At 34.8% G+C, this 22,823-nt stretch overlaps 1 protein-coding gene and 1 pseudogene across 1 annotated transcript in view; one reads left to right on the top strand and one right to left on the bottom strand.

Moving 5' to 3' along the window:
- Nucleotides 1–1,704, bottom strand: part of LOC107632137 — a 3,621-nt pseudogene extending 1,917 nt beyond the window's left edge.
- Nucleotides 18,325–22,823, top strand: part of LOC107632135 (carboxyl-terminal-processing peptidase 1, chloroplastic) — a gene marked incomplete in the record, with an annotated part of 5,401 nt that continues 902 nt past the window's right edge. Inside the window, 12 exon segments of the mRNA XM_016335796.2 lie at nucleotides 18,325–18,829; nucleotides 19,249–19,368; nucleotides 19,796–19,933; nucleotides 20,220–20,324; nucleotides 20,422–20,590; nucleotides 20,879–20,955; nucleotides 21,355–21,399; nucleotides 21,706–21,789; nucleotides 22,085–22,123; nucleotides 22,233–22,295; nucleotides 22,426–22,555; nucleotides 22,649–22,823. Of these exon segments, the coding sequence (XP_016191282.1) occupies nucleotides 18,419–18,829; nucleotides 19,249–19,368; nucleotides 19,796–19,933; nucleotides 20,220–20,324; nucleotides 20,422–20,590; nucleotides 20,879–20,955; nucleotides 21,355–21,399; nucleotides 21,706–21,789; nucleotides 22,085–22,123; nucleotides 22,233–22,295; nucleotides 22,426–22,555; nucleotides 22,649–22,704 (1,437 nt within the window).

Below are 22,823 nucleotides of genomic sequence, written 5' to 3'. Positions count from 1 at the left end.
TCATCTATACCAATTGAAGGGTATTGACGAACTGGGTCATACTCAGTTTCTCCAAACATTGGAACATACCTACATTGTCAATGTATCAATTAAAGAATATATATACATATATCGATCAGGCCAAAATACGTATGAGCTAACATAAACATACAAACCGATCAGGCCAATGAATTTGATAAAGATCAATATAATCCATTTGCATGCGTAACAAACTGCATAAATCAAATCAAAATTTTGTTAGAATATAGTCCCAGACACAGGATCATGAGATGCAATCCCTTTCAAACAGAATGTAATACAGCATCAACTTTACAATGATTACTATTCATTCAGTTAAAGATTCCATTGGAAGATAAACAACAATTCCTAATGTACCTACAAATTCCTGTTTAGACCAAACAAACCGTGAATTCAGAAAGAGAGCAATCAACCTATTATCAATGGCTTCAATAATATTGCTGGCATCCAAACATTTTGGACCGCCTCTAATCCATGTCATCTGCCCAGATGGTCCAGCAACCTGTACAAAATTAAAGGTAGACATTATAAACAACAATGATAATTTAAGTTGAACAAAAAGAATTCATCAGATCACACAATGTATATGCAACTGAAAGTAACAAAGTTTTTACTCAGAAAAGAAGAAAAGCAGCAGCAATATGCTTGTTTATACTATTGAGATCCATGTGTCGAGGCCTTTAACAATTGGTGCCTACTCACATCTTCACGTGAGGATTCATGTGAAGATGATAACTGAGAACTGTCAGATGGTTTGATTAAATTGCTTAATATAGCATGTATTCAAATCTTAGTTATCATCCTCACAAAGTAGCCACCTTGACAATTTACCTTCAAAGGAAAAGTCACATATCTTCACTCAGTATGAAAAAAGTTCACATGCTAATAATGAAATTCCATGTTTAACAAGATTAATGAGCAGGCCCCCAAAAGTATGGAATCAATCTTTGTTGCATAACATAATCACAAACATACAAAAAACATGAGACTTAATCTTAACATAATCACAAATACACAACCTTTGTTGCAATTACAACACGATCCCTGGGGATTTTTCTTTCTCTAATCCACCGGCCAAGATATTCCTCACTCCTTCCCTGAGTCTCAGCCCGCTGAGGCACCGGATACCTACAATGGCAACCAAAAAATAAAAATAAAAACTTGAATTAGACATTTAATTAAATCACAGGATAACATGAGTAGTTGAGAAAGGAAAGGTGGTACATTTCTGCAGAGTCAAAGAAGTTGATGCCGCCATCAAAGGCTTCGTCAAGAAGGCGAAATGACTGAGAGAGTGTGTTCTGCTCCCCAAAAGTCATCGTTCCTGGGAGAATTCAAAAACAAAATGGAATTTTTCTTTCAGCTGAATTGAACTGAATTCAAAGAATCTCTAACTTGCTGAAATGGTGGATAAGTTTGCACGCACCTAAGCATAGTCTTGAAACAGCAAGATTAGGAGCAATGTTAAAGAGAGGAACTGACATCAGCTTTAGCAACGTCAACAAAATCAAAGTTGAAAACTTTAGATAAACACTGACCCACCAAAATTCAACAAAAGAATGAAAAAAATTGATTTTCAAATAAACCCAAAATCAAGAAACTCAGGTTTACTGTCCCTCTTATAAGTTTCTTATGAGAAAGGACGAGGGACTGAGTTTGGGTGAGTGCGATAAGCTATTTGAACGGAAAAGTTTATGGAATACAGAATACAGCTGGCGAGGAGCGCTAGGGAGCCAGCAACTTTTGGTATTTATAGCCATCAAATAGCCATCAATAATAATTTTAATGATATGAGATTGGTGTGAGATTTCATCCAATGACTCATTTTTTCTTGCTGGTTACATGCTGGCCAGAATTTGGAAAAGTTGCTGGTCTTCTAGACTTTTCCTACCGCTGGATAAAGAAAGGTTATATTTTTCAAAAAATATTTCAATAATCCAATCACTTAATTTTATCCTCTTTTGATATATATAAAAAAAAAACATAACCAATATTATTTTAAGGTATAATTAGAGATTAATTTTTTAATCAAATAATTTTAGTTACTTCTAAAAAATTTTAAATTTTTTAGTTAAGTGTGTATTTTTTATTTTACAAATTAATGATATAATAAATAATAAAATATTAATATATATGATGATTTTGAACATATAAAAATGCAACATTTATTTGTAAAGTTCTGAACATGCAGTGAAAATTTAGGGGTGACAATGAATAGAATAGGGTTTAAATTCGACTCTAATTTTATTCGCGAGTTAAATTCATTACTAAAATTCAATCCTATTTTATTAGCGGATTGATAACAACCCAACCTTAACCCTACATGCAATTAATTGGCGGATATCCGACCATTCTTACGAATTTTTATAAATATGCAATATTATTATTTAACTTAATGAGCATGCAAATTAAAAATTCAATACAGACAACACAACCATCCCACAAACAACACAATCATCCCATAAACAATATAACAATCAAATATTCAATTTTACATAAAATTTTTGTTTAAATTAATAATATAAATACAAATAAAATATTGTGATATAATGTTGTATTTATATATCACTAAAATAGAATTAGTTTTTATATAAATAAAATTGTTAAATTATTAATTGATGATCTTGGTTCAATACTAAAGATTTTTTGTACTAAATGAGAAGTCTTTAGTTCAATATCCACCAATAATATATTTTTATAACTGATACATATAAGGTGCGGATCCACTCCTAAATAGAATGACTTATTATTAAAATTTTGTCATCATACTTAGACTGTTCTAATAATTTTATACCTATAATAAAAATATTTCTTATTGAAAAAAAAATATTGGTTACCCAACAATTATTAGTAGAATATTTTAGATGCAAATGTAACCATTAATTTCTATTTATTTGGATTTGCAAACAGCACCTAAGCCCATTATTTCCAATTTCCTATAATCACTGTTTCACCTTTAGATGTTATATTAGCTGCGAGCCATAAACGGTGTTTTTAAACGAACATTTTTTGTTAAGAGTAATTACCCAAATCAGTCTCCAAGGATTTTAAAAGCGGACACTTTAGTCCCCAAGAAAAATTAATATACAAATCAATCCCCAAGGTTTTATTTTGGCAGACAAATCAGTCCCCAGTTCATTTTTCGGGCAAAGTAATTACCCAAATCAGTCCCCAAGGATTTTAAAAACGGACATTTTAGTCCCAAAAAAAAATGAATTGGGGACTGATTTGTCTACCAAAGTAAAACTTTAGGGATTGATCTGTGTATTAATTTTTCTTGGGGACTAAAGTGTCCACTTTTAAAATCCTTGGGGACTGATTTGGGTAATTATTCTTTTGTTAATTTACCCCAAAAAATTAGGGTTATTTTAGTCTTTTTCATACTAACCGCAGAATGAATCTAAACTTGGTTACCTATTCGTACAAGGAATATCATGTTCCTATTTTTACAGGCGGAACATGTGATAATTTTCTTATCGGAAAAGCTCTACATCTATGTAAAAATTACATGGATGTTATCCAAGTTCTTTTCACTCCACGCCTCACACACTCGTTTGTGTGACACGCGCCTAATCCTAACGTATATAACCTAATCCTTATTTTGCGTCACTAACTTTTCTCAACGTAAACCTTTCCATACAACGTCAACCTTTTTCGCGTTCTTTCTTCTTTCTGTTCTCCTTCTTCTCCTTCTTCAACCTAATTAAATTTGTTGCTCTCCTTTATTCGCGTTTTTCTTCTCTGCATTATGGATTTGGATTGACTTCAACGTAATTAACTTGGTCGTTCATCTTCTTCTTCGTTTTATTCTTCGATCTGCACTTCTAAATTAAAACAATGAATGAATCAACTTCAAATCAGTTGAATGAGTGCGATTTGGACAATTCTTCCAAAACGTATCTATTTGATGAGGTTTGGATTATTGAATTTTGAATCTAATTCAATGGAATGAAATTGCTAATTTTATTTGAAGTGAATTGAATAGACTGAGGTGATCTTTATCTGAATTGAATTGATAATATGTAACTGTGAGTGTGAGTAACTGTGATTAACTGTGAGTAATTGTGAGTAACTTTTCGGTTCGGTGAGTACTAAAGAGTTAATTCACCATGTTCATGTTTTCGGTTCGGTAAGCAGAAAGGAGTCTAAAAAAATTGGACGAATATATTCTGTTTTGTTCCCTAAGCACTATATAATTGTTTCACCGTAATTAAGATTTTGGTTCACCATGTAGACCAGCTGTGTTGTGGATGAAAAATTTGTTCCAAAGGTGGGAATGATTTTCAAGACATTAGAAGAAGCTGGAAAGTTTTACAAACATTATTCCAAACTTGCCAGTTTTTCTACCAAAATAAGGAACACGATTCGGGACGGTGACAAGATTAAGAATCAACTAATTATATGCTCTAGAGAGGGGAGGTGGAAATCAAAGATATCTCCAACTTTGAAGACAAACCCTTCAGGCTTCAGCTGGGTTAAATTGCCCGGCCAGAATTTATGTACACATAATGAAGGATGTTGGTCTTTGGACAATTTCCAAAGTTGTTTTGAATCACTCACATCCTTGTTGTCCAGACCAGGCTGAGATGCTCAAACAACACAGGGAGCTTAGCATATTTGTGCGTCGCACTATTGAAACCCACGAGGAAGCCGAAATCAGACCGAGCAAAACTTACCAATCATTTGTGGCAGCAGCTGGCAGCCACCGTGAACTAGGTTTTATAGAAAAAGACGTAAAGAATTACATCACAAGGGAAGTACGGAATATTTCAGAAGAAGATGATGCCAAAGAATTTGGGAAGTACCTAGTTAGAATGAAAGATAAGAACCAAAATTTCTTCTTTGAGCTTAACCTTGAAGGCGATCACTGCATTAAACATGCATTCTGGGCTGATGTAAGAAGCAGGGCTGCATTTTATTATTTCGGAGACGTGGTTTCATTTGACACCACCTATAACACAAACAGGTATTCTGTTCATTCAAACATATTTTTGATGTTTAGTGAGTGTATATATTTTGGTTCACCAACTTGTGGTTGTTATTTATGAAGGTATAATTCGGTTTTAGGTTCTTTTATTGGCGTGAATCACCACGGCCAGTCGACACTTCTTGGATGCACGCTGAGGAAAAATGAGGACATCCAATCATTCAAATGGCTATTTGAGCGTTGGTTACGTTGCATGGGAGGGAAGGCACCAAAAGGTATTCTTACCGATCAATGCGCATTGATTCAAAGGGCATTTGAGCTGTGCATGCCAACAACAATTCACCGCTGGTGCATCTGGCACATTATGAAGAAGATTCCAAGCAAATTAAATGGCTACAAGGGGCACATCGATATTGAACAAGAGATGAGCCATGTTGTTTGGAACTCTTACACAAAAGACGCATTTGACAGAAACTGGAATGATTTTCTTACAAAGTATGGCCTCGAAGGCAACAAGTGGCTTTCAGGTAATTGAGGTTTCAATTCGAATTATTTTTATGCTCATATTTATTTTTCCCAAAGCATGCACTATTTTCGGTTCACCAGACCTTATAGTTTCGGTTTGGTATGCAAAGCTGTACGAGGATCGCCATATATGGATTCCGGTTTACTTGGATTACCACTTTTGGGCCGGGATGAGAAGCATGCAAAGGAGCGAAAGTATGCATTTATTTTTCAACAAATTCATCACACGGAATAGCTCTTTGAGACAATTCGTGAAGCAATACGACAATTGCCTAGCAAACAAAGAGCAAGCAGAGAGAGAATTCGATGCTGCAGATTTTCACACTGTGATACCGTGTGCAACAAAATCAGCAATAGAGGCACAGTTTCATCATGTATATACTCATGAGAATTTCAAGGAAGTTCAAGCTCAATTCAGAGGTAAAGTAAACTGTATCACAAGATCAATGCATTCCACCCTAGGTTTCACAACATATGAAGTAATAGAGCAGGTTTCCAACTCCAAATTCAATAAGTTTGTTGTCTCCTATGGCGCAGTATTACGAGATGTAAAGTGCCATTGCTTGCTGTTTGAGTCTAGGGGCATATTGTGCCGCCATTCCCTAAGTGTCCTAAGCTTTGAGTGAGTGGATAATGTGGCACTGAAATACATATTAGAACGTTAGAGCAATAACATAAAGAGGAGGCATACACACATCAAGAGCAGCCAAGATGAACCTCTACTGGAGCCAAGAAGTAAGAGATTTGACGAATTGGTGTTTTGGTCACACAATATATGTGAATTTGCATCTGAGTCTGAAGAGTTGACTGGAATTTTGCAGCGAACATTTGACAAGGTCATGGTGGAGATGGAAGAATATCAAGGGAGAAGCAAAGGAAAAAGTTTGTTAAACCACGAAGAAGCGACATTAAGCAATGTGAATGACCTTCAAAGCCCACCACGTGTCAAAACAAGAGGTCATCCCAAGAACAGACTTGGATCAAACCTGGAAAAAAAGATCTCAAATGCCATAAAGAAAAAGAAAAAGACAGCTCCAAGCGAGGTAAAATTGACTTGCTTTTGATTAGTTAAAAATTCAAATGTTCATTTTGCTAATATACAATTATGTCTTTTGTAATTGAACCTTTTAGACTCCGGATCATCGATTCAGTCAAGCTCCACTCTTTACAATACACCAGATATCAATTATTCAAGAGAGGATTTTACAAGTTTTAGTTTTTATTAATGTAAATTTTTGTTCACCCATGAGCAAATTTCGGTTCACCATGGTTATAGCAAATTTAATTTCTGAATGTTGATAATCTTTAATGAATAGTCACTTTTTTTGTGAAATTCTATATTGATATATGCAGTTTTTCGATTCGTCTAGTGTATTAATTTCTAAGTTGAATAATTAGAATTTGTTTTTTGGTTCATGGTTCAGAGTTCAGGGTTTAGGAATTAGGGTTTAGGGTTTAAGGTTTAGGGTTTAGGGTTTCAGGGTTTAGGGTTTTGAGGTTTAAGGTTTCTAGGTTCAGGGTTCAGTGTACAGGGGTTCAGTGTGTTTCAAACTTTTGGTTCGCCCTGTGTATTAATTTCGGTTCACCGTGTTCTTGGTTGAGGGTTTAGGGTTTAGGTGTCTAAGGTTTAGGGTTCAGAGTTTAGGGTTTAGGGGTTTAGGGTTTACGGTAGGGTCCAGGGTTTAGGGTTTAGGATTTAGGATTTAGGGTTTAGGGTTTAGGGTTTAGCATTCAGGGTTCAGAGTTCAGTGTTCAGGGTTTGGGTTCAAATTTCAGGGTTCGGTTTCAGGGTTTAGGGTTTTGGGTTTAGAGTTTAGGTTCTAGGGTTTTAGGGATTTAGGGTTTATGGGTTCAGGGTTCAGTGTTCTGGTTTTAGTATTTAGGGTTTAGGGTGTAGGGTTCAGTGTTTAGGGGTTCGCCAGGTGTATTAATTTCGGTTCATTGTGTTTTTGGGATTCATAATTTTTTGGTAAACACCCTGATTTCTTTCACTGTAAACCTGCAACAAAACAGCAGCCAGGCTGTTCCAACAAGTATATAACAAGACAAGGAGTAATCCATCTTGAATCAGTATATACATTAACATTAGATCTATACATTAATATTAACATTTACATTAATGTTGACATATATACATTCAAAAGAAGCAGTGTCTGCTTTTTTATACAAGTTTAAACAAAATATTGTTAATTAGAACCAGTCAAATTGCACTAGTTTTGAGATTCACTTGATGTTTCTGAACCAGTTAAACAATTTTTTCTTTTTTCATGAGCCTCTTTTGTCTTGTTCTTTCTGCCAGCGTTATATTGTCAAGTTCGGATTCTAATTTGGATTTCGAAAAAGATTCTTCTTCCGAAGAAGAATCCACAACAACAACTTTCTTTTCTTCTTTCTCCCTTTTTCTTTTATCTTTCGCCTTTCAGAAAAGTTGTTTTGTTTTACACCCTCTTTCTTTTTGTTTTTTCGTCCTTTATTTGCTTTCTATATAGAAGTCCCTAAAATACAAAATTATTTAGTTAGCAGAGTATTTTAGAAGCATCTGAAATGAGAAAATACAAAAATAATCAGGTGAATCAAAATGACCACAAACACTGAACCGAATGCAATTCATGTGATGAATAATATGTGATAAACATTCAATTATCAAGAAAAATATTTCTGCATGCACAATGATTCAAATCAACACATTACCATTGTGTCCGTTGCTTCCTCAGAAATCCGGTCGAGCATCATCTTCTTTGTCCAATAGGCTACCCACGATGCCGGGGGAGCATCAAGTCCATCTAAGCGAGGGAACTTGGTTTCATGGAAGTATATCAGCATCAAAACAAAAACACAGCCCTTAACGGACTGTTTCTTCCCCTTTCTCTTGTTTTCGATTCTATTCCTCAAGATACTGAGCACATGACTTGCCCAATCCCACTGTCGGATGTTGTCCACACAAAAGATAGGCGGCTTATGGATCACGGAGGCCATGCTTACCGTCGTCCGTAGCAAGAAGCACTTCTGTACGAAGATAACAAAAGTCCTGCAGAATTTTTGCCGGTTCTCCTCCCCTTCAACACTCATATTTAGGACAGACTTTGTCAAAGTCGCCAACGTAACACATTTGAGGCTGTCAAATATTGCCTTGTCTTCCTCATTCAGTTTGCGATAATCAACCTTTTTAGGAAAACGATTCCCTACAATATTTTAATAGCAACAAATGAGCCAAAAAGGTTCAGTTTAATTTTTTATATACCCATGAACCAAAATTAAAGGTAGCAGTAAACCGAAATTAAAGGGAGCAATGAACCAAAATTATAGGGAGCAATGAACCAAAAATAAGCAAGAAGTGAAAAGTGTATTACCGTCGTGGCTTATCCCCAGCGCAGCTGCTACCTTGGCAGGTGTTATGTATATTTTTCCATGGAGAGTTTTCAGGCATCCATGATACTCATCATAGCAATCAATCAATTCTCTTAAGAGGGCGTGAGAGACGTTCATTTCCGGGACATGTGCCAGGGCACCGAATCCCATTTCTTCAACTATATCTTTCTTTTCCTGACTCATATTCTTGAACACTATTGCTAAATAATAGTATTTCTCCATGCAAAAGAAGTACTGAACAGAGTAACAACCAATTTCAAAGCCCTAGTTACACTATCCACTGAACTGATTGAAAATAACAACAAATTTCATTCCAAGCCCTAGTTATATTGTAAAAATGCATTCACAATAGTTCGATCTTCTAAACGAAGCAAATTAATCCAGTAAACCTAAAATGCAACTAGGAGAAATGCGACATTGCAAGATTTTAAGTGAACAGTAGTTTTCTCATACCTTTGGTAGTCTCTGTTGCTGTTTTCGTTCTTTTGTGGTTATTCGTTGCCAAATCTTCTCGCTATTCTTCTGCAGTAATGGTTTTCACAGAGAACGTGACTGAAATTTGAGGGATTTTGAGAGAGAATGATCGGTTTCATGCGTTTTGAAGAACAAGGAATGTTTTTTTATAATGAAGCGCAAGGAAGTCACGTTTATTTTAGTGACGTTGGAGGCAGGTAAATTTATTTGGGCTTGGATCAACTTGGAATTTAGGGTTTATGGGTTCACGGTTCATTGTTCAGGGGTTCAGTGTGTTTCAAATTTTCGATTTGCCCCGTGTATTAATTTCGGTTCACCGTGTTCATGGTTGAGGGTTTAGGGTTTAGGATTTAGGGTTCATGGGTTTAGGGTTCATGGTTCAGGGTTTTAGGGGTTTAGGGTTTACGGTAGGGTTCAGGGTTTAGGGTTTAGGGTTTAGTATTCAAGGTTTAGAGTTCAGTGTTCAGGGTTCGGGTTCAGGGTTCGGGTTCAGAGTTCAGGGTTTAGGGTTTAGGTTTTAGGGTTTAGGGATTTAGGGTTTATGGGTTCAGGGTTCAGTGTTCAGGGTTCTGGTTTTAGTGTTTAGGGTTTAGGATTTAGGGTTCAGGGTTTAGGGGGTCAGTGTGTTTCTACTTTTCGGTTTGCCCAGTGTATTAATTTCGGTTCACTGTGTTCTTTTGGAGTTCGTAATGTATTGGTAAATACAGTGATTGCAATCACTGAGAATCTGGAATAAAATAGCAGGCAGACAGTTCTAACAGATATATAAATATTAACATTTGATACATACATTGATATTAATAATAGATATATACATTAATATTGACATATATACATTTGAAAGAAGCATTGTTTGCTTTGTTAACAAGTTAAACAAAATATATACAACTACTATATGCATTGTTTGATACATACATTGACATATATACATTTGAAGTATGCATTTTTTGCTTTTTAAACAAGTTAAACAAAATATTGTTAATTACAACTAGTATATGCTATTTGCTATCTAAATCCCCAGATGTGTATTTACAATAAGGGCTGGAGAGGAAAGAAAACGGCTTGGTGAGTCTTATTGCTTCAAATTTCGAAGTCACTTGGTCTCTGATTTTGTTCATTTCATGCAATAGAAGATTTGGACCATATTGGTATCTGAAGTCATCAATGTCTTTCTGCATTTCAAGTGAAATGAATTAGTTACATAAGAAATGAACCCAAATGAAATAAGAACAATATCATTCAAAGCCCTAATCATACTGTAAAAATGCAATCACAATAACCCTAAACGCTGAACACATTAAATATCAAGTAAATCAAAATCATATTAAATAACAACAAATTTCATTCAAAGTCTAAGTTATACTGTAAAAATTCAATCATAGTAACCCTAAACCCTGAACAAATTAAAAGGATGCCACCGAACCGAAAAACATTCACTTGGTGAATCAAAATTATAATACCCACCGAACCAAAAATTGTTTTATGTGGTGAATAAATGGTGATCAAATTTCAATCAATAAGAATAGTATTTCTGCATTGAAAAGAACTATTGAACAGAGTAACAACCAACTTCAAAGCTCTAGTTACAATATCAACTTAACTGAATGAAATAAGAAAAGAAAGAAGTTTATTAATTTAGAAAGTACTTACTTGTGTCCAAGCTTTATATTTATATCACTTCCCGCTTTTTATTTTTTGTGGATCTATTGTTTCGAGTCATTTTATCACGAATATTCCACAATCATAGCTAAGCAAGAATTGAGTATAATACGATCAATAGTATAAAAAATAAAACACATTAAAAATAGCACTATATAAGAGAAAGATTCTTATTCTGTACGTTGACCATTCAATTGGATATACTCTGCTTCCTCTCCCAGTCCATCCTCCATTAAGGGTTCCGCCCCAGTGTATACCCTCATCTGGGAAATTATTAAACCCTGAAAGAGACAAAAAAAGTAAATAAACAGAACCAACAATAGTCAACCAAACTCCTCTCATGTACAGAATAATTTGAATAATTTACAAGAAAATAACTTACAACAAATTTGTTCAGTTCCTTTCTCGAATCAGGTATATCTTCTGGCTTCTTGTTGATAGGGTCAAGGACATAGAATTTCTTTTTGTTTACATCAGCAATCCACAACCACCAATGCCCTCCATTGCAAATTGGGACAAATAGCTGAAGTTTTGGAAAATTATAGAATATTTCAGTCGAAACAATAGCAAACAAGAGAATTATCAAAGAATTTTTAGATATTACAACTTACAAATGGATGCGATGCAAGTTTCCTTTTGTCAAGAAACTGGCGGTGGTGGGCATACTGCTCAATATCAAACCTGTAGGCTTTGTTTGTCATCTCATCAGTGTACTTCACGCCATGTGTTCCCAACATAAAATTCTGCAAAATGAACACCAGTTAAATCACATTTCCACCGAACTGAACACAAATCATATGCTGAATAAAACGTGAAAAATATTCAATCATCAAGAGAAAAGTTTTCTTAATACAAAAGAACTCAAAAGAAGACATAAGAATCAGGTGAACCAATATTAACATTCTGACCGAACCGAAAACTAATCAGCAGTGAATAGGAAATTTAGCTTACCACAATATCTAGCGGCACAATGTATAATTGTTCCTGATACCGCTTAGTTTTTATTTTGTTGAGAATCATGTTGTGTATACTAACCACCTACAGGATGAAAATTTATGAGATATACTATATAAGAGTGTTTAAAAACATCATTAATGTTAACGCAACTGGAACAGGATTTACCACAGCATGCACATGTTCTTTGGGCATTAGAAACATGAAATATTCTCTTAATCCCTCGAAGAGTCCCTCATGTTTCAAGACAAATACTGGTTCATATTCATTGCTACCTTCTTTTGTCTGTTTAATATGTGTCATCCAATGATAACACTTTTCAATTAGCTCATTCGTGATTTTTGTCTTTTTCTGCGGTGTTTTGTAAACTTGAGCTGCTGGTAAGGTTGGTTCTGAAGATGTTCCTTCAGCAAATTTCAATGCTGCTGTCACTCCAGCATCTACCACCGCCTCTGCTAGGATTTCAAGCTGTGAATCACTCTCTTGAGAGGGCTGAGTTGGTTGAGAAGCTGGTGGACTTATCCCAAGGCTAAAGGAAGGCCTTTCATCTTCCCTTTCCCTAGGTTGAGCAGCACTGCAGGATGATAGATATTTAACAATGATATTAAACAAAAATGATATTTAATCACTATAGTGAACCAAAATCCAAACAAATAGTGAACCGAAATTTTATTAAACAAAAATGATATTAAAGAAAAGCAAGTAACATACCTGTCAAATGATGACAAGATTAGAGTTTCTTTTTCTGATTGCCGTGCCACTGGAGGTTCTTGCAATTGTTCTTCATCAGAAACTTGATAGATATCGGCATCCTTGAAAAACTCTTCAATAACAGAGCTTGTAAGAGACCCTGTAACACCCTGGTTTTTGGGTTCTAGAGGGCATCTATAAGAAACAAAAGAGAGTCCAAAGACAACAACACATTGAATTCATTTCTGGTTTAACCGAACTATAATTAAGCCATGTATAAGCAGTAAACATTATCGATATTTATATAAGCAGTAAAACTTACACATCAACATGTGCTTCTTGTTTGGATTGTTGCGCTGTTGCTTCTTCGCAGGCCTGTTGTTGCTGTTCCAAAGGTCTGCTTCATTAAACAGTAAACATTTCTATAATTATCCCAAACTATTATCATATTTAACAATGATATTTAACAGAAATTACATTAATCATTATAGTGAACCGAAATCCAAACTTATAGTGAACCTAAATCCAAACTTACAGTGAACCAAAATTATATTAAACAAAAGTGATATTAAAGAATTTAATGCTTACACATTAACAGGTGCTTGTTGTTCTGATTGTTGTTGCACCGGTGGTTCTTGGGCTTGTTGCTGTTGTTCTTTTGCAGGCCTGTTGCATTAAATAGAAAACAGTTCAATAACAACCATTAAAATTAATAAAAAGAATTTTTATGTGAAACTTAGTCTTCATTAGAAACTTCATACACATAGGCATCTTTGAATAAGTCTTCAATTACAGAACTCGTAAGAGATACTGTAACACCCTGCTTTTCAGCTTCTTGAGGGCAGCTGTAATAAGCAGAAGAGAGTCCAAAGACAAGAACACATTGAATTCATTTATGGTTTCAACTGAACCGTAATTAAACCATGTATAAGCAGTAAACATAGAACAAGATTCATGTGGTGAATAAATATTTATGAACTTACTCATTATTAGAAGTTTGTTGTGTTTCCTCTTGTGGAGGGACATAGATGAAGTCATCCTTCATCAACTCTTCCTGAACTGAACTTGGGAGAGACAATGCAAGAGGAGGTATAAGGGATGTAAATAAGGATAAAGTTAATGTTGAATAATTAGAATTTTTTTGAAAAATAGGAATTTGCACATTGAAAAACTCACATTTCCAAAGGTTGAGAACGAGTTTGTTGTTGAAACTCAACGATTTGTAGCTCAGAATCAGGTGTGGCTCTAGTGACATTTAAACACAATTTCCTTGTGATTAATTAAACAAAAATTATTACCTAAATCTAAAAGAGTAACATAAATATTTTTAACTTACACGCGTGGAGTTTTAAGAGTCTTTCTTGGGAAAATTTTCTTTTTTCTAAAATATTTGACCGGGCTTTCCGGGGTATTTATCCTAAAAAAAGATAACAAATTAAAATTAGAAACGAAGATTAAAAGCAGAGATCTAGAAACACATTAAATTCATTTTTGGGCAACCACTAAACCGAAATTACAATATGCAGTGAACAAATTTACCTGGTATTGTTCGGGACATTTACAGAAGGTGTAGAGCTTCCTTGAGTCTGTAACAGTTGCTCACTATCCACATTTACAGTTGGCACTCTAAGCAAGATAAATAAATATTAGTAATTGAATCTAGAGGAATTAGAAAAGATTGTAGCAAAAGTAAGCAAAGTAAGAAAAAGAATTCGGGATAATAAACTGAATCTTACGTTTGAGAGAATTCATTTTGTGCCTGTGGAGAGTCAAACTGATCTAGAGCAATGTTTGTTGACTGAGCTCCATCATTTCTTTTCTTTGATCTTTTTTCCCTTATCATCTCCAATGCTCGTTTTCTTTTTTGGGCAGCATTGTCTTTTTCTTGTTCAGTTATGAAAGTTCATAAAATAAGTATCAAGGAACCTAAAATGTAAGTATCAATAAAGAAAATATGATTCGAGAAACTTACTCCTTGTCAGGTTGGGTTGGTGTTTTTGCCACCCTTTCTGGTTATTTTCTTTTTATTACTGGTGTTTTCTCAATTTCATTTTCTCTGTAAAACAGATAAACACATTTAATTTATACTGGAGACAAGACACTAACAATGAAGTCAACCAAAGTCACAGACACCACCGAGCCGAAATAAATTAAAGTGCTAAACCGAAACTTAGAAGCCCACCGAACCAAAAATAAATATATATGCAATCAACAAAACGTCTAACAGAAATTGTGCAATACTTACTCGCTTTCAGATTTGCTTGTGCTCTCTGAATCTATAGGCACATGCTTTGTTTTTTAACCACCTTCAGTGGTCGTTTTCTTTTCTTTGTTGTGGTTTTTTTTATTTCTTCTTCTCTGCAATACATAAGAACAAGCAAAGAACAAATTTAAGCAAATACAAATTAAATGAAATTAATATGAAAATTAAACTTACTGGCTTTCGGATTCAGATTCGGAAAGTCTTTCCTCTTCTGAAGAAGAATCCGTCTCAACAATTTTATTTTTTATTTTCTTTCCTTTTTTTGTCCAAGTTACTTGTTTTTGTTTTTTCTTTATTTTTTTGCTTTCTGTACAGAAGTTCCTAAAACAGAAACAAGGTCTCAATTATTTAATCATCAAAATAACAAATTAACAATTCGGTGAACCAAATGAAGAAATCCTACGAACCAAAAAATATTCATATGCTGAATAGTACATGACAACTATTTAATCATCAATAAAAATGTTTCTTAATGCAGAAACTTTCAAATCAACAAACTAACAATTGCAAGTAGGAAAAATAAATTAATTATAACCTAAAACAAAAGTTTATTTAGTTAGTAGAGTATTTTAAAAGCATTTGAAAGCAAATTTTTTGGGGAATTTTAGTAGGTATTTACCAAAGGTTGTGTTGCTTCGGATGAAATCCGTTCAAGTATCTTTTGCCTTGTCCAATAGGCCACCCATGGTGCAAGGGGAGCATCAGGTGCAAAAGGCCGGGGAAACTTGATTTCGTAGAAGTATATCAACATTAATGCAAAAATACAACCATCAACAGACTATTTCTTCCCCATTCTCTTGTTTTCAACTCCTTTCATCAAGAAGTTGAGAACATGCTTCGCCCAATCCCATTTCCGAATGTTGTCTACATGAAAGATTGGTGGCTTATGGATTGGGGAGGCCACACTTACTGTTGTAGGGAGCAAGAAGCACTTTTGTATGAAGACAACAAAAGTCCTCTTGAATTTTTTTCCAGTTCTCCTCCCCTTCTACACTCATGTCCAGCACATTCCTTGTCTGCTGGATTCAGGTTGTTGTAATCAACCTTTTTAGGAAAAAGATTTTCTACAATATTTTAATAGCAAAAATTAGACAAAAATGGTCAGTTTAATTTTTCGGACACCAATGAACTGAAAATAAGCTGTAAGTGGAAAATGTATTACCTTCGTTGGTTATGCCGAGGGCAGCTGTTACTTTCCGAGGAGTTATGTATATTCTCCCCTGGAGAGTTTTCAGGCATCTTCTCTCTTCATCAAACCGATCAAGTAATTCTTTCAATAGTGTATTAGAGACGTTCATTTCTGGGGCATGTGCCAGGGCACCAAATTCCATTTATTCCACAATATCTTTCTTTTCTTGACTCATTTTCCTGTGCACTGTTGATATTGCCTTTGTTTGGCATCTGCAATAGTGAATTTTCTGCAAGTTTTGAAACAGAATGTGAGGATATATTTATAATACAAAATAGATATTATTCGAATGAAAGTGGATAAATATATTTAATCTGTTTATGTTATAATGTGCCTTCTCCTTCATTGTTGCCATTTTCTTGTTGTGTTTTGCTGTAATAAAAAATTTTGGTCAATATTTCATTCAATATATCAACAAGCACAAGTATGTATATGTTAAACAAGTCAATTAAAATACCACAACTCACCGAACCGAAAATCGTTCACTCACAGAACCAAAATTACAAAGGCTACCGAACCGAAAAATGTTCATATGGTTAATAAATAATGATCAACTTTCAATCAACAAGAATACTATTACAGTAGTATGGCTTATCAAAGTGAAAGAGTTGTCTCTAATGTGAATTGTCCTAAACAAAACTCATTCAATACATCAACAACCACAAGCATGTGTATGTTAAATAAGTCAATTAAAATGACACAACCCACCGAACCGAAAATCTTTCATGCACAGAACCAAAATCACAAAGGCTACCGAACCGAAAAATGTTCATGTGGTTAATAAATGATGACCAACTTTCAATCAACAAGAATACTATTACAGTAGTATGGCTTATCAAAGTGAAAGAGTTGTCTCTAATGTGAATTATCCTAAACAAAACTCATTCAATACATCAACAACCACAAGCATGTGTATGTCAAACAAGTCAATTAAAATGCCACAACCCACCGAACCGAAAATCCTTCATGCACAGAACCAAAATCACAAAGGCTACCGAACCGAAAAATGTATATAACTATTCATTCAAATAAGAACAACCACATATATCTTAATCAAATATAATGAGACAATTTTACAGTAGTATGGCTTATCAAAGTGAAAGAGTTGTCTCTAATGTCAATTGTCCTAAACAAAACTCATTCAATACATCAACAAACACAAGCATGTATATCAAGTTAATTAATATGACACAAGCCACCGAACCGAAAATCATTTATGCACATAACCAAAATCACAAAGGCCACCGAACCGAAAAACTTTCATGTGGTTAATAAATCATTATCAATTTTCAATCAACAAGAATAGTGTTCTTCAATGCAAAAGAAGTACTGAAGATAGTAATAGAGCTCTAGTTAAACTATCCCTACCAATAAGAACAAGCACCTATATCTTAAAACCCTAGTTATACTGTAAAAATCATTCACAATAGTTCAATCTACTAAACAAAGCAAATCAAAACAGTAAAACTAAAATGAAACTAGGCGAAACGCGATATTGCAAAATTTTAAATGAACAGTAATTTTCTCATACCTTTTGTAGTCTTTGTTGCTCTTTTCGTTTGTTTCTGGTTGCTGCTTGCCAAATCTTCTTCCGATTCCTTTGCAGTAGTAGTTTTCGCAAAGAATGTGATTGAAGTTTGAGTGATGTTCAAAGAGATTCGAAGAGAATGAATGTTTTGGTGTATTGGTTTCGTGTTGAAGATGTAACGTTCTTTTATAATGAAGCGCGAATGGAAAATGAGAGGTTTTTTTTGTGTTTGGCGCGTGTTTTTCACTCTCCATTTAATGCACTGAATCAATTTAAACTTGAACCAATTTGATTATATGATTATATGAATGTGTAGGAGGCCTGTTTTCCTATACTAAATTCTATATAGGACTAAGGGCCCGTTTGGGAAACTCTAGAAGTAGCTTTTTTTAACTTTTGACTTATGAAAAGTAGTAGAATTAATGTCTGGTGCAATTTTCAAAATCAAATTGCAATTTTCTAAGAAGCTATTTTGGAGCTTATAGAGAAGTTAAAAAAAATGACTTCTCTCATAATACTTCTACTTTTCATTACATTTCTATAAAATAAGCACTTTTAGAGTTAAAAATCCAAACACAAAATAACTTATTTATAAGTTACTTTTAACAGAGTCATTTATTGTTTAAGTTATTTTATCAAAATGAGTTTAATTAAGTTGGTTATCCAAACTGGGTCTAAGGAGTCTATAAATAAATAATTAAAGACATAACAGATAATGGGTTTTGTTAAAACATTATCAAAAATTGATGTGTGAACTGTGATGTAGCAGAGTCAGGGATAAACAACACCTTACTCTCAAGTGTGTAACACAGTTCCAAAAAGATGAGTTCCTGTTGTGTTTTCCTGAAACTCCCAACTCCCTCTTCAAGACCTTCTTCTTCTTCTCTATCAAGGCCTCAACTTCCGATCCCAACTGCAAATCCAAGAATCCTTTGCTGCAGCAGTAACTGGGTCCAGAGCACACTCATTGGAGCTATCTCTGGTGCCCTATCCTTTGGCTTGTTCTTCTCCTTGCCTTTTCCTCTTCCTTCTTCTTCTGCCGCCACTACTGCGCTTCTTGAACCTCCACCACGTTCCCTTCAAACATGCCGTGATGATGTTGTTGAGCCACGACAAGAGGAGCTGCTTCCTGAGGTTGTCACCAATGAAGGGCTTGTTCAAGAAGCTTGGCAGATTGTCAATGACAGCTTTCTTGATGCTGGTCGCCACCGTTGGTCGCAGGATGCTTGGCAGGTATTAACTTACATCACAGTATCACACCCACCTCACTTCAAAAGTTTGCAGCTTTTTGGCTTTTTTCTGTTTTTTCCATAGACATTAGACCACAGTGATGAACCTTGATGGCTGGTATTTTTTTGTTTACACCCTTTACTTTTTCTAACCCAAGTTTGCTTCTTTATTATGTGTTAATGTTAAACAGTCTTGTTAATGTGAATCTTGTTATTTGGACAACGTACAAAAGGAAAAAAAAAAGTCAAAGAAAAAAGAAAATCAAGGTGAGAGATAAAAAAGATAATTTTGAAGATTATGTGCTCCACAATTAGTATAGACTCCAAAAATGGGTATTTTCAATGTTAATTCACTGTTATTATGATGCCAGTGTGTTATATTGATGGTTTTGTGTTTATATTAATAGCATTTCTTGTTTCCAGCTGAAAAGGGAGGATCTCCTGAGTAATTCCATTCAGACAAGATCAAAGGCACACCAGATAATCAAGCGAATGCTTGCCAGCTTGGGTGATCCTTATACGCGGTTTCTTTCCCCTGAGGAGGTAATTGATTCTAGGAACTTCATGGTCTTGTTCATTGGAGGTTTTTCTTTGTGTCATGAGATGTCTTGAGGTACCAGCCACATGGCTTGAATTGCTAGCTGATGCTTGCTTTACTATCCCTATATGATCTAATACAAAAAAGGGATGTACATAAGAAACATACATACATGCATATCAGCATATATAAATACATACAAATGCAAACTTACACACACCTGTGCAATATGTATATATTTCATAATTTCTACAGAATCCAAATTATTATCTCTCAAGTAGTTGGATTCTTGCATCATCAATCTGACGATTTCATAGTTCTTCTTTGCTTTGCTTCTGTATAATGATATAATATACAGACTACTAGCTTATAACGTTGTGCTTCTCACATTTCTTACTTAATGGCATTTGGATTTCTTTTCACTGTTAAAAGTTCTCCAAGATGGCGAGGTATGACATGACTGGTATTGGAATAAACCTTAGGGAAATTCCTGATGAAAATGGAGAACCCAGACTGAAAGTGCTTGGAATCATATTGGATGGCCCCGCTTATTCTGCTGGTGTAAGACAGGTAACAAAGACAACTCTAGAAAGTAACACTCTTAATATCGATTTTGAAAACATGCTTGCTATGTGTTACAATTGCAACTTGGTATAGCACTGGACAGAATTGCTGTCTTGATCAACAATTTGATTTGTTCTTTTGGGCATTAGAACAACCTATTGTCCCATCTTTGACATTTATTGGCATAAACTCTTTCCTGATTTATTGTCTCTCTTGGAATTGTTGAGTGGCACATGTACAAAGAACCACTGTTCATAAAACATGTTTTCTATTCTTTTGGTTGCTTGGCTAGGGGGATGAAGTATTGGCTGTCAATAACATGGAGTTAAAGGGAAAATCAGCATTTGAAGCATCGTCCATATTGCAAGGTCCTAATGGCACTTCTGTGACTATTCAGGTTTTGGATTCTGATTCCAAGTTAGTTTGGAACCTACTCTAGTATTTTCTGTAGGTTTGATGTTGTCCAGGTTTGATTCTGGTACTACTATTCTCAGGTAAGGCATGGCAACTGTGGTCCTGTTGAATTAGTAGAAGTCCAGCGGCAACTTGTTGCTCGTACACCAGTCTTTTATCGGCTGGAACAAATGGATGGCGGTGCTACTCCTGTTGGGTACATACGCCTCAAAGAGTTCAATGCATTGGCCAGAAAAGATTTAGTTATTGGTCAGGGTTACTTTTTATGCAACTTTTTTTTTTCTGGTTCAAACTAACAAAATTTGAACTTGAAGTCTTGCTTAAAAAAAATAAAATAAAGGAAGTGTGAAACCACTTGAACCAACCAAATATGGGTACCTTGTTTCTTTTATTTTATGTATTTAACTTGTGTTAATGGCAAAGAAATTTGAATAGTAAGGCTGAGGCAGCAACTGCTTTGGATCCTTATATTGACTTGTATGGATATCCAAATAGTTATTTACTGTCCTTTTATGACTTAAATTATGAATTTTGCAGCAATGAAGCGACTTCAAGACATGGGTGCATCATATTTCATATTGGACCTTAGAGACAATCTTGGTGGGCTAGTACAGGTTGTTTTTCCATGCTATACCCGTTTTGGTGATTCGTTGGGATAAATATTTCATCCTAATCGTATGTTATATGAGAATGAAATTCTATCTTTTTCTCTTCTCTTTTCTTTTTGAATTTGATGTGTTTAAGGTAAACAATATGAAGAACTTGAAAACTGACTTGGAGCGTAACAGCTAGCTTTCAGTTTTTTGTTTCTTTGAGGACTTGTAGATATTTTCATTTACTTGATCAATGATCAGTACATATTTGCCTGTTGGCATTTGTGAATTGCAGGAAATGCTGTGACATAATAAAAAGAAATTATATTCTCTTATTTTCATAAATTATTTCCATATTGAGTGCAATTTACTTTGGTTTTGAAATGATCTAATTTTGTTGCTTCTTTTTAACTTATTTAGGCTGGAATTGAAATTGCAAAGCTTTTCCTTAGCGAAGGAGACACGGTAAGTTTGTTTTCTGCTTGTTGCTCAATATATGGCTCTGATTTAAGGGTAAATCTGTGCTCTGATTATGTAGTACTTTAGTTGTTTCCATGTGATCTCTTGGTCACAGGTTCAAATCGTGGAATCAGCCACTGATGCTTGCATCAGGTTAGGCTGTCTGCATTAGACCCTTTGGGCCCTTCCTCGGACCGTACGTAATGTAGGATGCTTGGTACCGGGCTGCCCTTGGTGATACTTTTGCCGTTCTGTTGGTCGTATTTTCATTGCTTAACACCTACTTGTCCTTTTATAATGACTTCATGGCAGGTCATCTACACCGTCGGGAGAGATCCACAGTTCCAAGAAGTTATTGTTACAGATACTTCTCCTTTGGTTCAAGCTCCTGTTATTGTAAATGTTTCTCCATCTGATCATTTTTATCATTAAACTAACTACTACCAAATATATGCACTCTTCAATTGCTGCTTTTCATTGGTTTCTAGCTGCCTGTCTCATGAACTTTGGTAGTAATATGATATTAATCAGAATACAGCATTAAAAAATCTAACACGAGATGGCTTTCTTTTGTAAAAACAATCATTAAAAAAATAGTTCCTTTTTGAATGGTAATTACTTGTAATTAATTAGTCAAAAAATTCTCTTACTGTGGACCACATGACAAGGCTCTTGGTTCTAATCCTTGCAGGTTTTAGTAAATGACAGAACTGCTAGTGCGAGTGAAATAGTGAGGACCTCAATATCTTACAATTTATTTTTTCGCAGACACACTCACAAACTGGCATTTTTAACTGTTTTTAACTCTTATGATACTGTACATGTGATGCTTATTTCAGGTTGCTTCTGCACTTCATGACAATTGTAAAGCCGTTCTTGTTGGAAAACGCACATTTGGCAAGGTTTATGAATTTGCTCATAACCCCTGAAAATCTAGAAGTCTACATTTTTGCTCTGCCTTTTGGTTTTGAGAGTCTCAATGTCCATTTGAATGCATCTATTCTAAACAAAAAATCACATTGCTTTCAATAGGGCTTAATCCAGTCTGTATTTGAGCTTCAAGATGGATCTGGTGTGGTTATCACTGTTGGTAAATATGTAACACCGAATCATATGGACATAAATGGCAATGGCATAGAGCCTGACTTCCAGAAACTTCCAGGTATAACATTTTTTCTTTACAATTTTTCTCCCCTTCATAACCAAATGGTGATATAATAATATGGCTTTCATGATCTTAAACCCATAATTGCAGCTTGGGATGACGTCAACCGACATCTTTCGCAATGTAGTATTCATCACCAAGGATAATACAGGTTTCTTTGTATTCTGTTGCAAACACTCAATCAAGTTTTATTGCTTCGATTGCTATTTTTGAAGAATCTACTTGCTGGAAGATACCATGAACATTACTTGATCTCAACATTAAT

This window comes from Arachis ipaensis, chromosome B03, assembly GCF_000816755.2.
Source record: "Arachis ipaensis cultivar K30076 chromosome B03, Araip1.1, whole genome shotgun sequence".
NCBI lineage: Eukaryota > Viridiplantae > Streptophyta > Magnoliopsida > Fabales > Fabaceae > Arachis > Arachis ipaensis.
The sequence above is the reverse complement of the archived record's forward strand: the minus strand, read 5'-3'. Positions and strand labels throughout refer to the sequence as shown.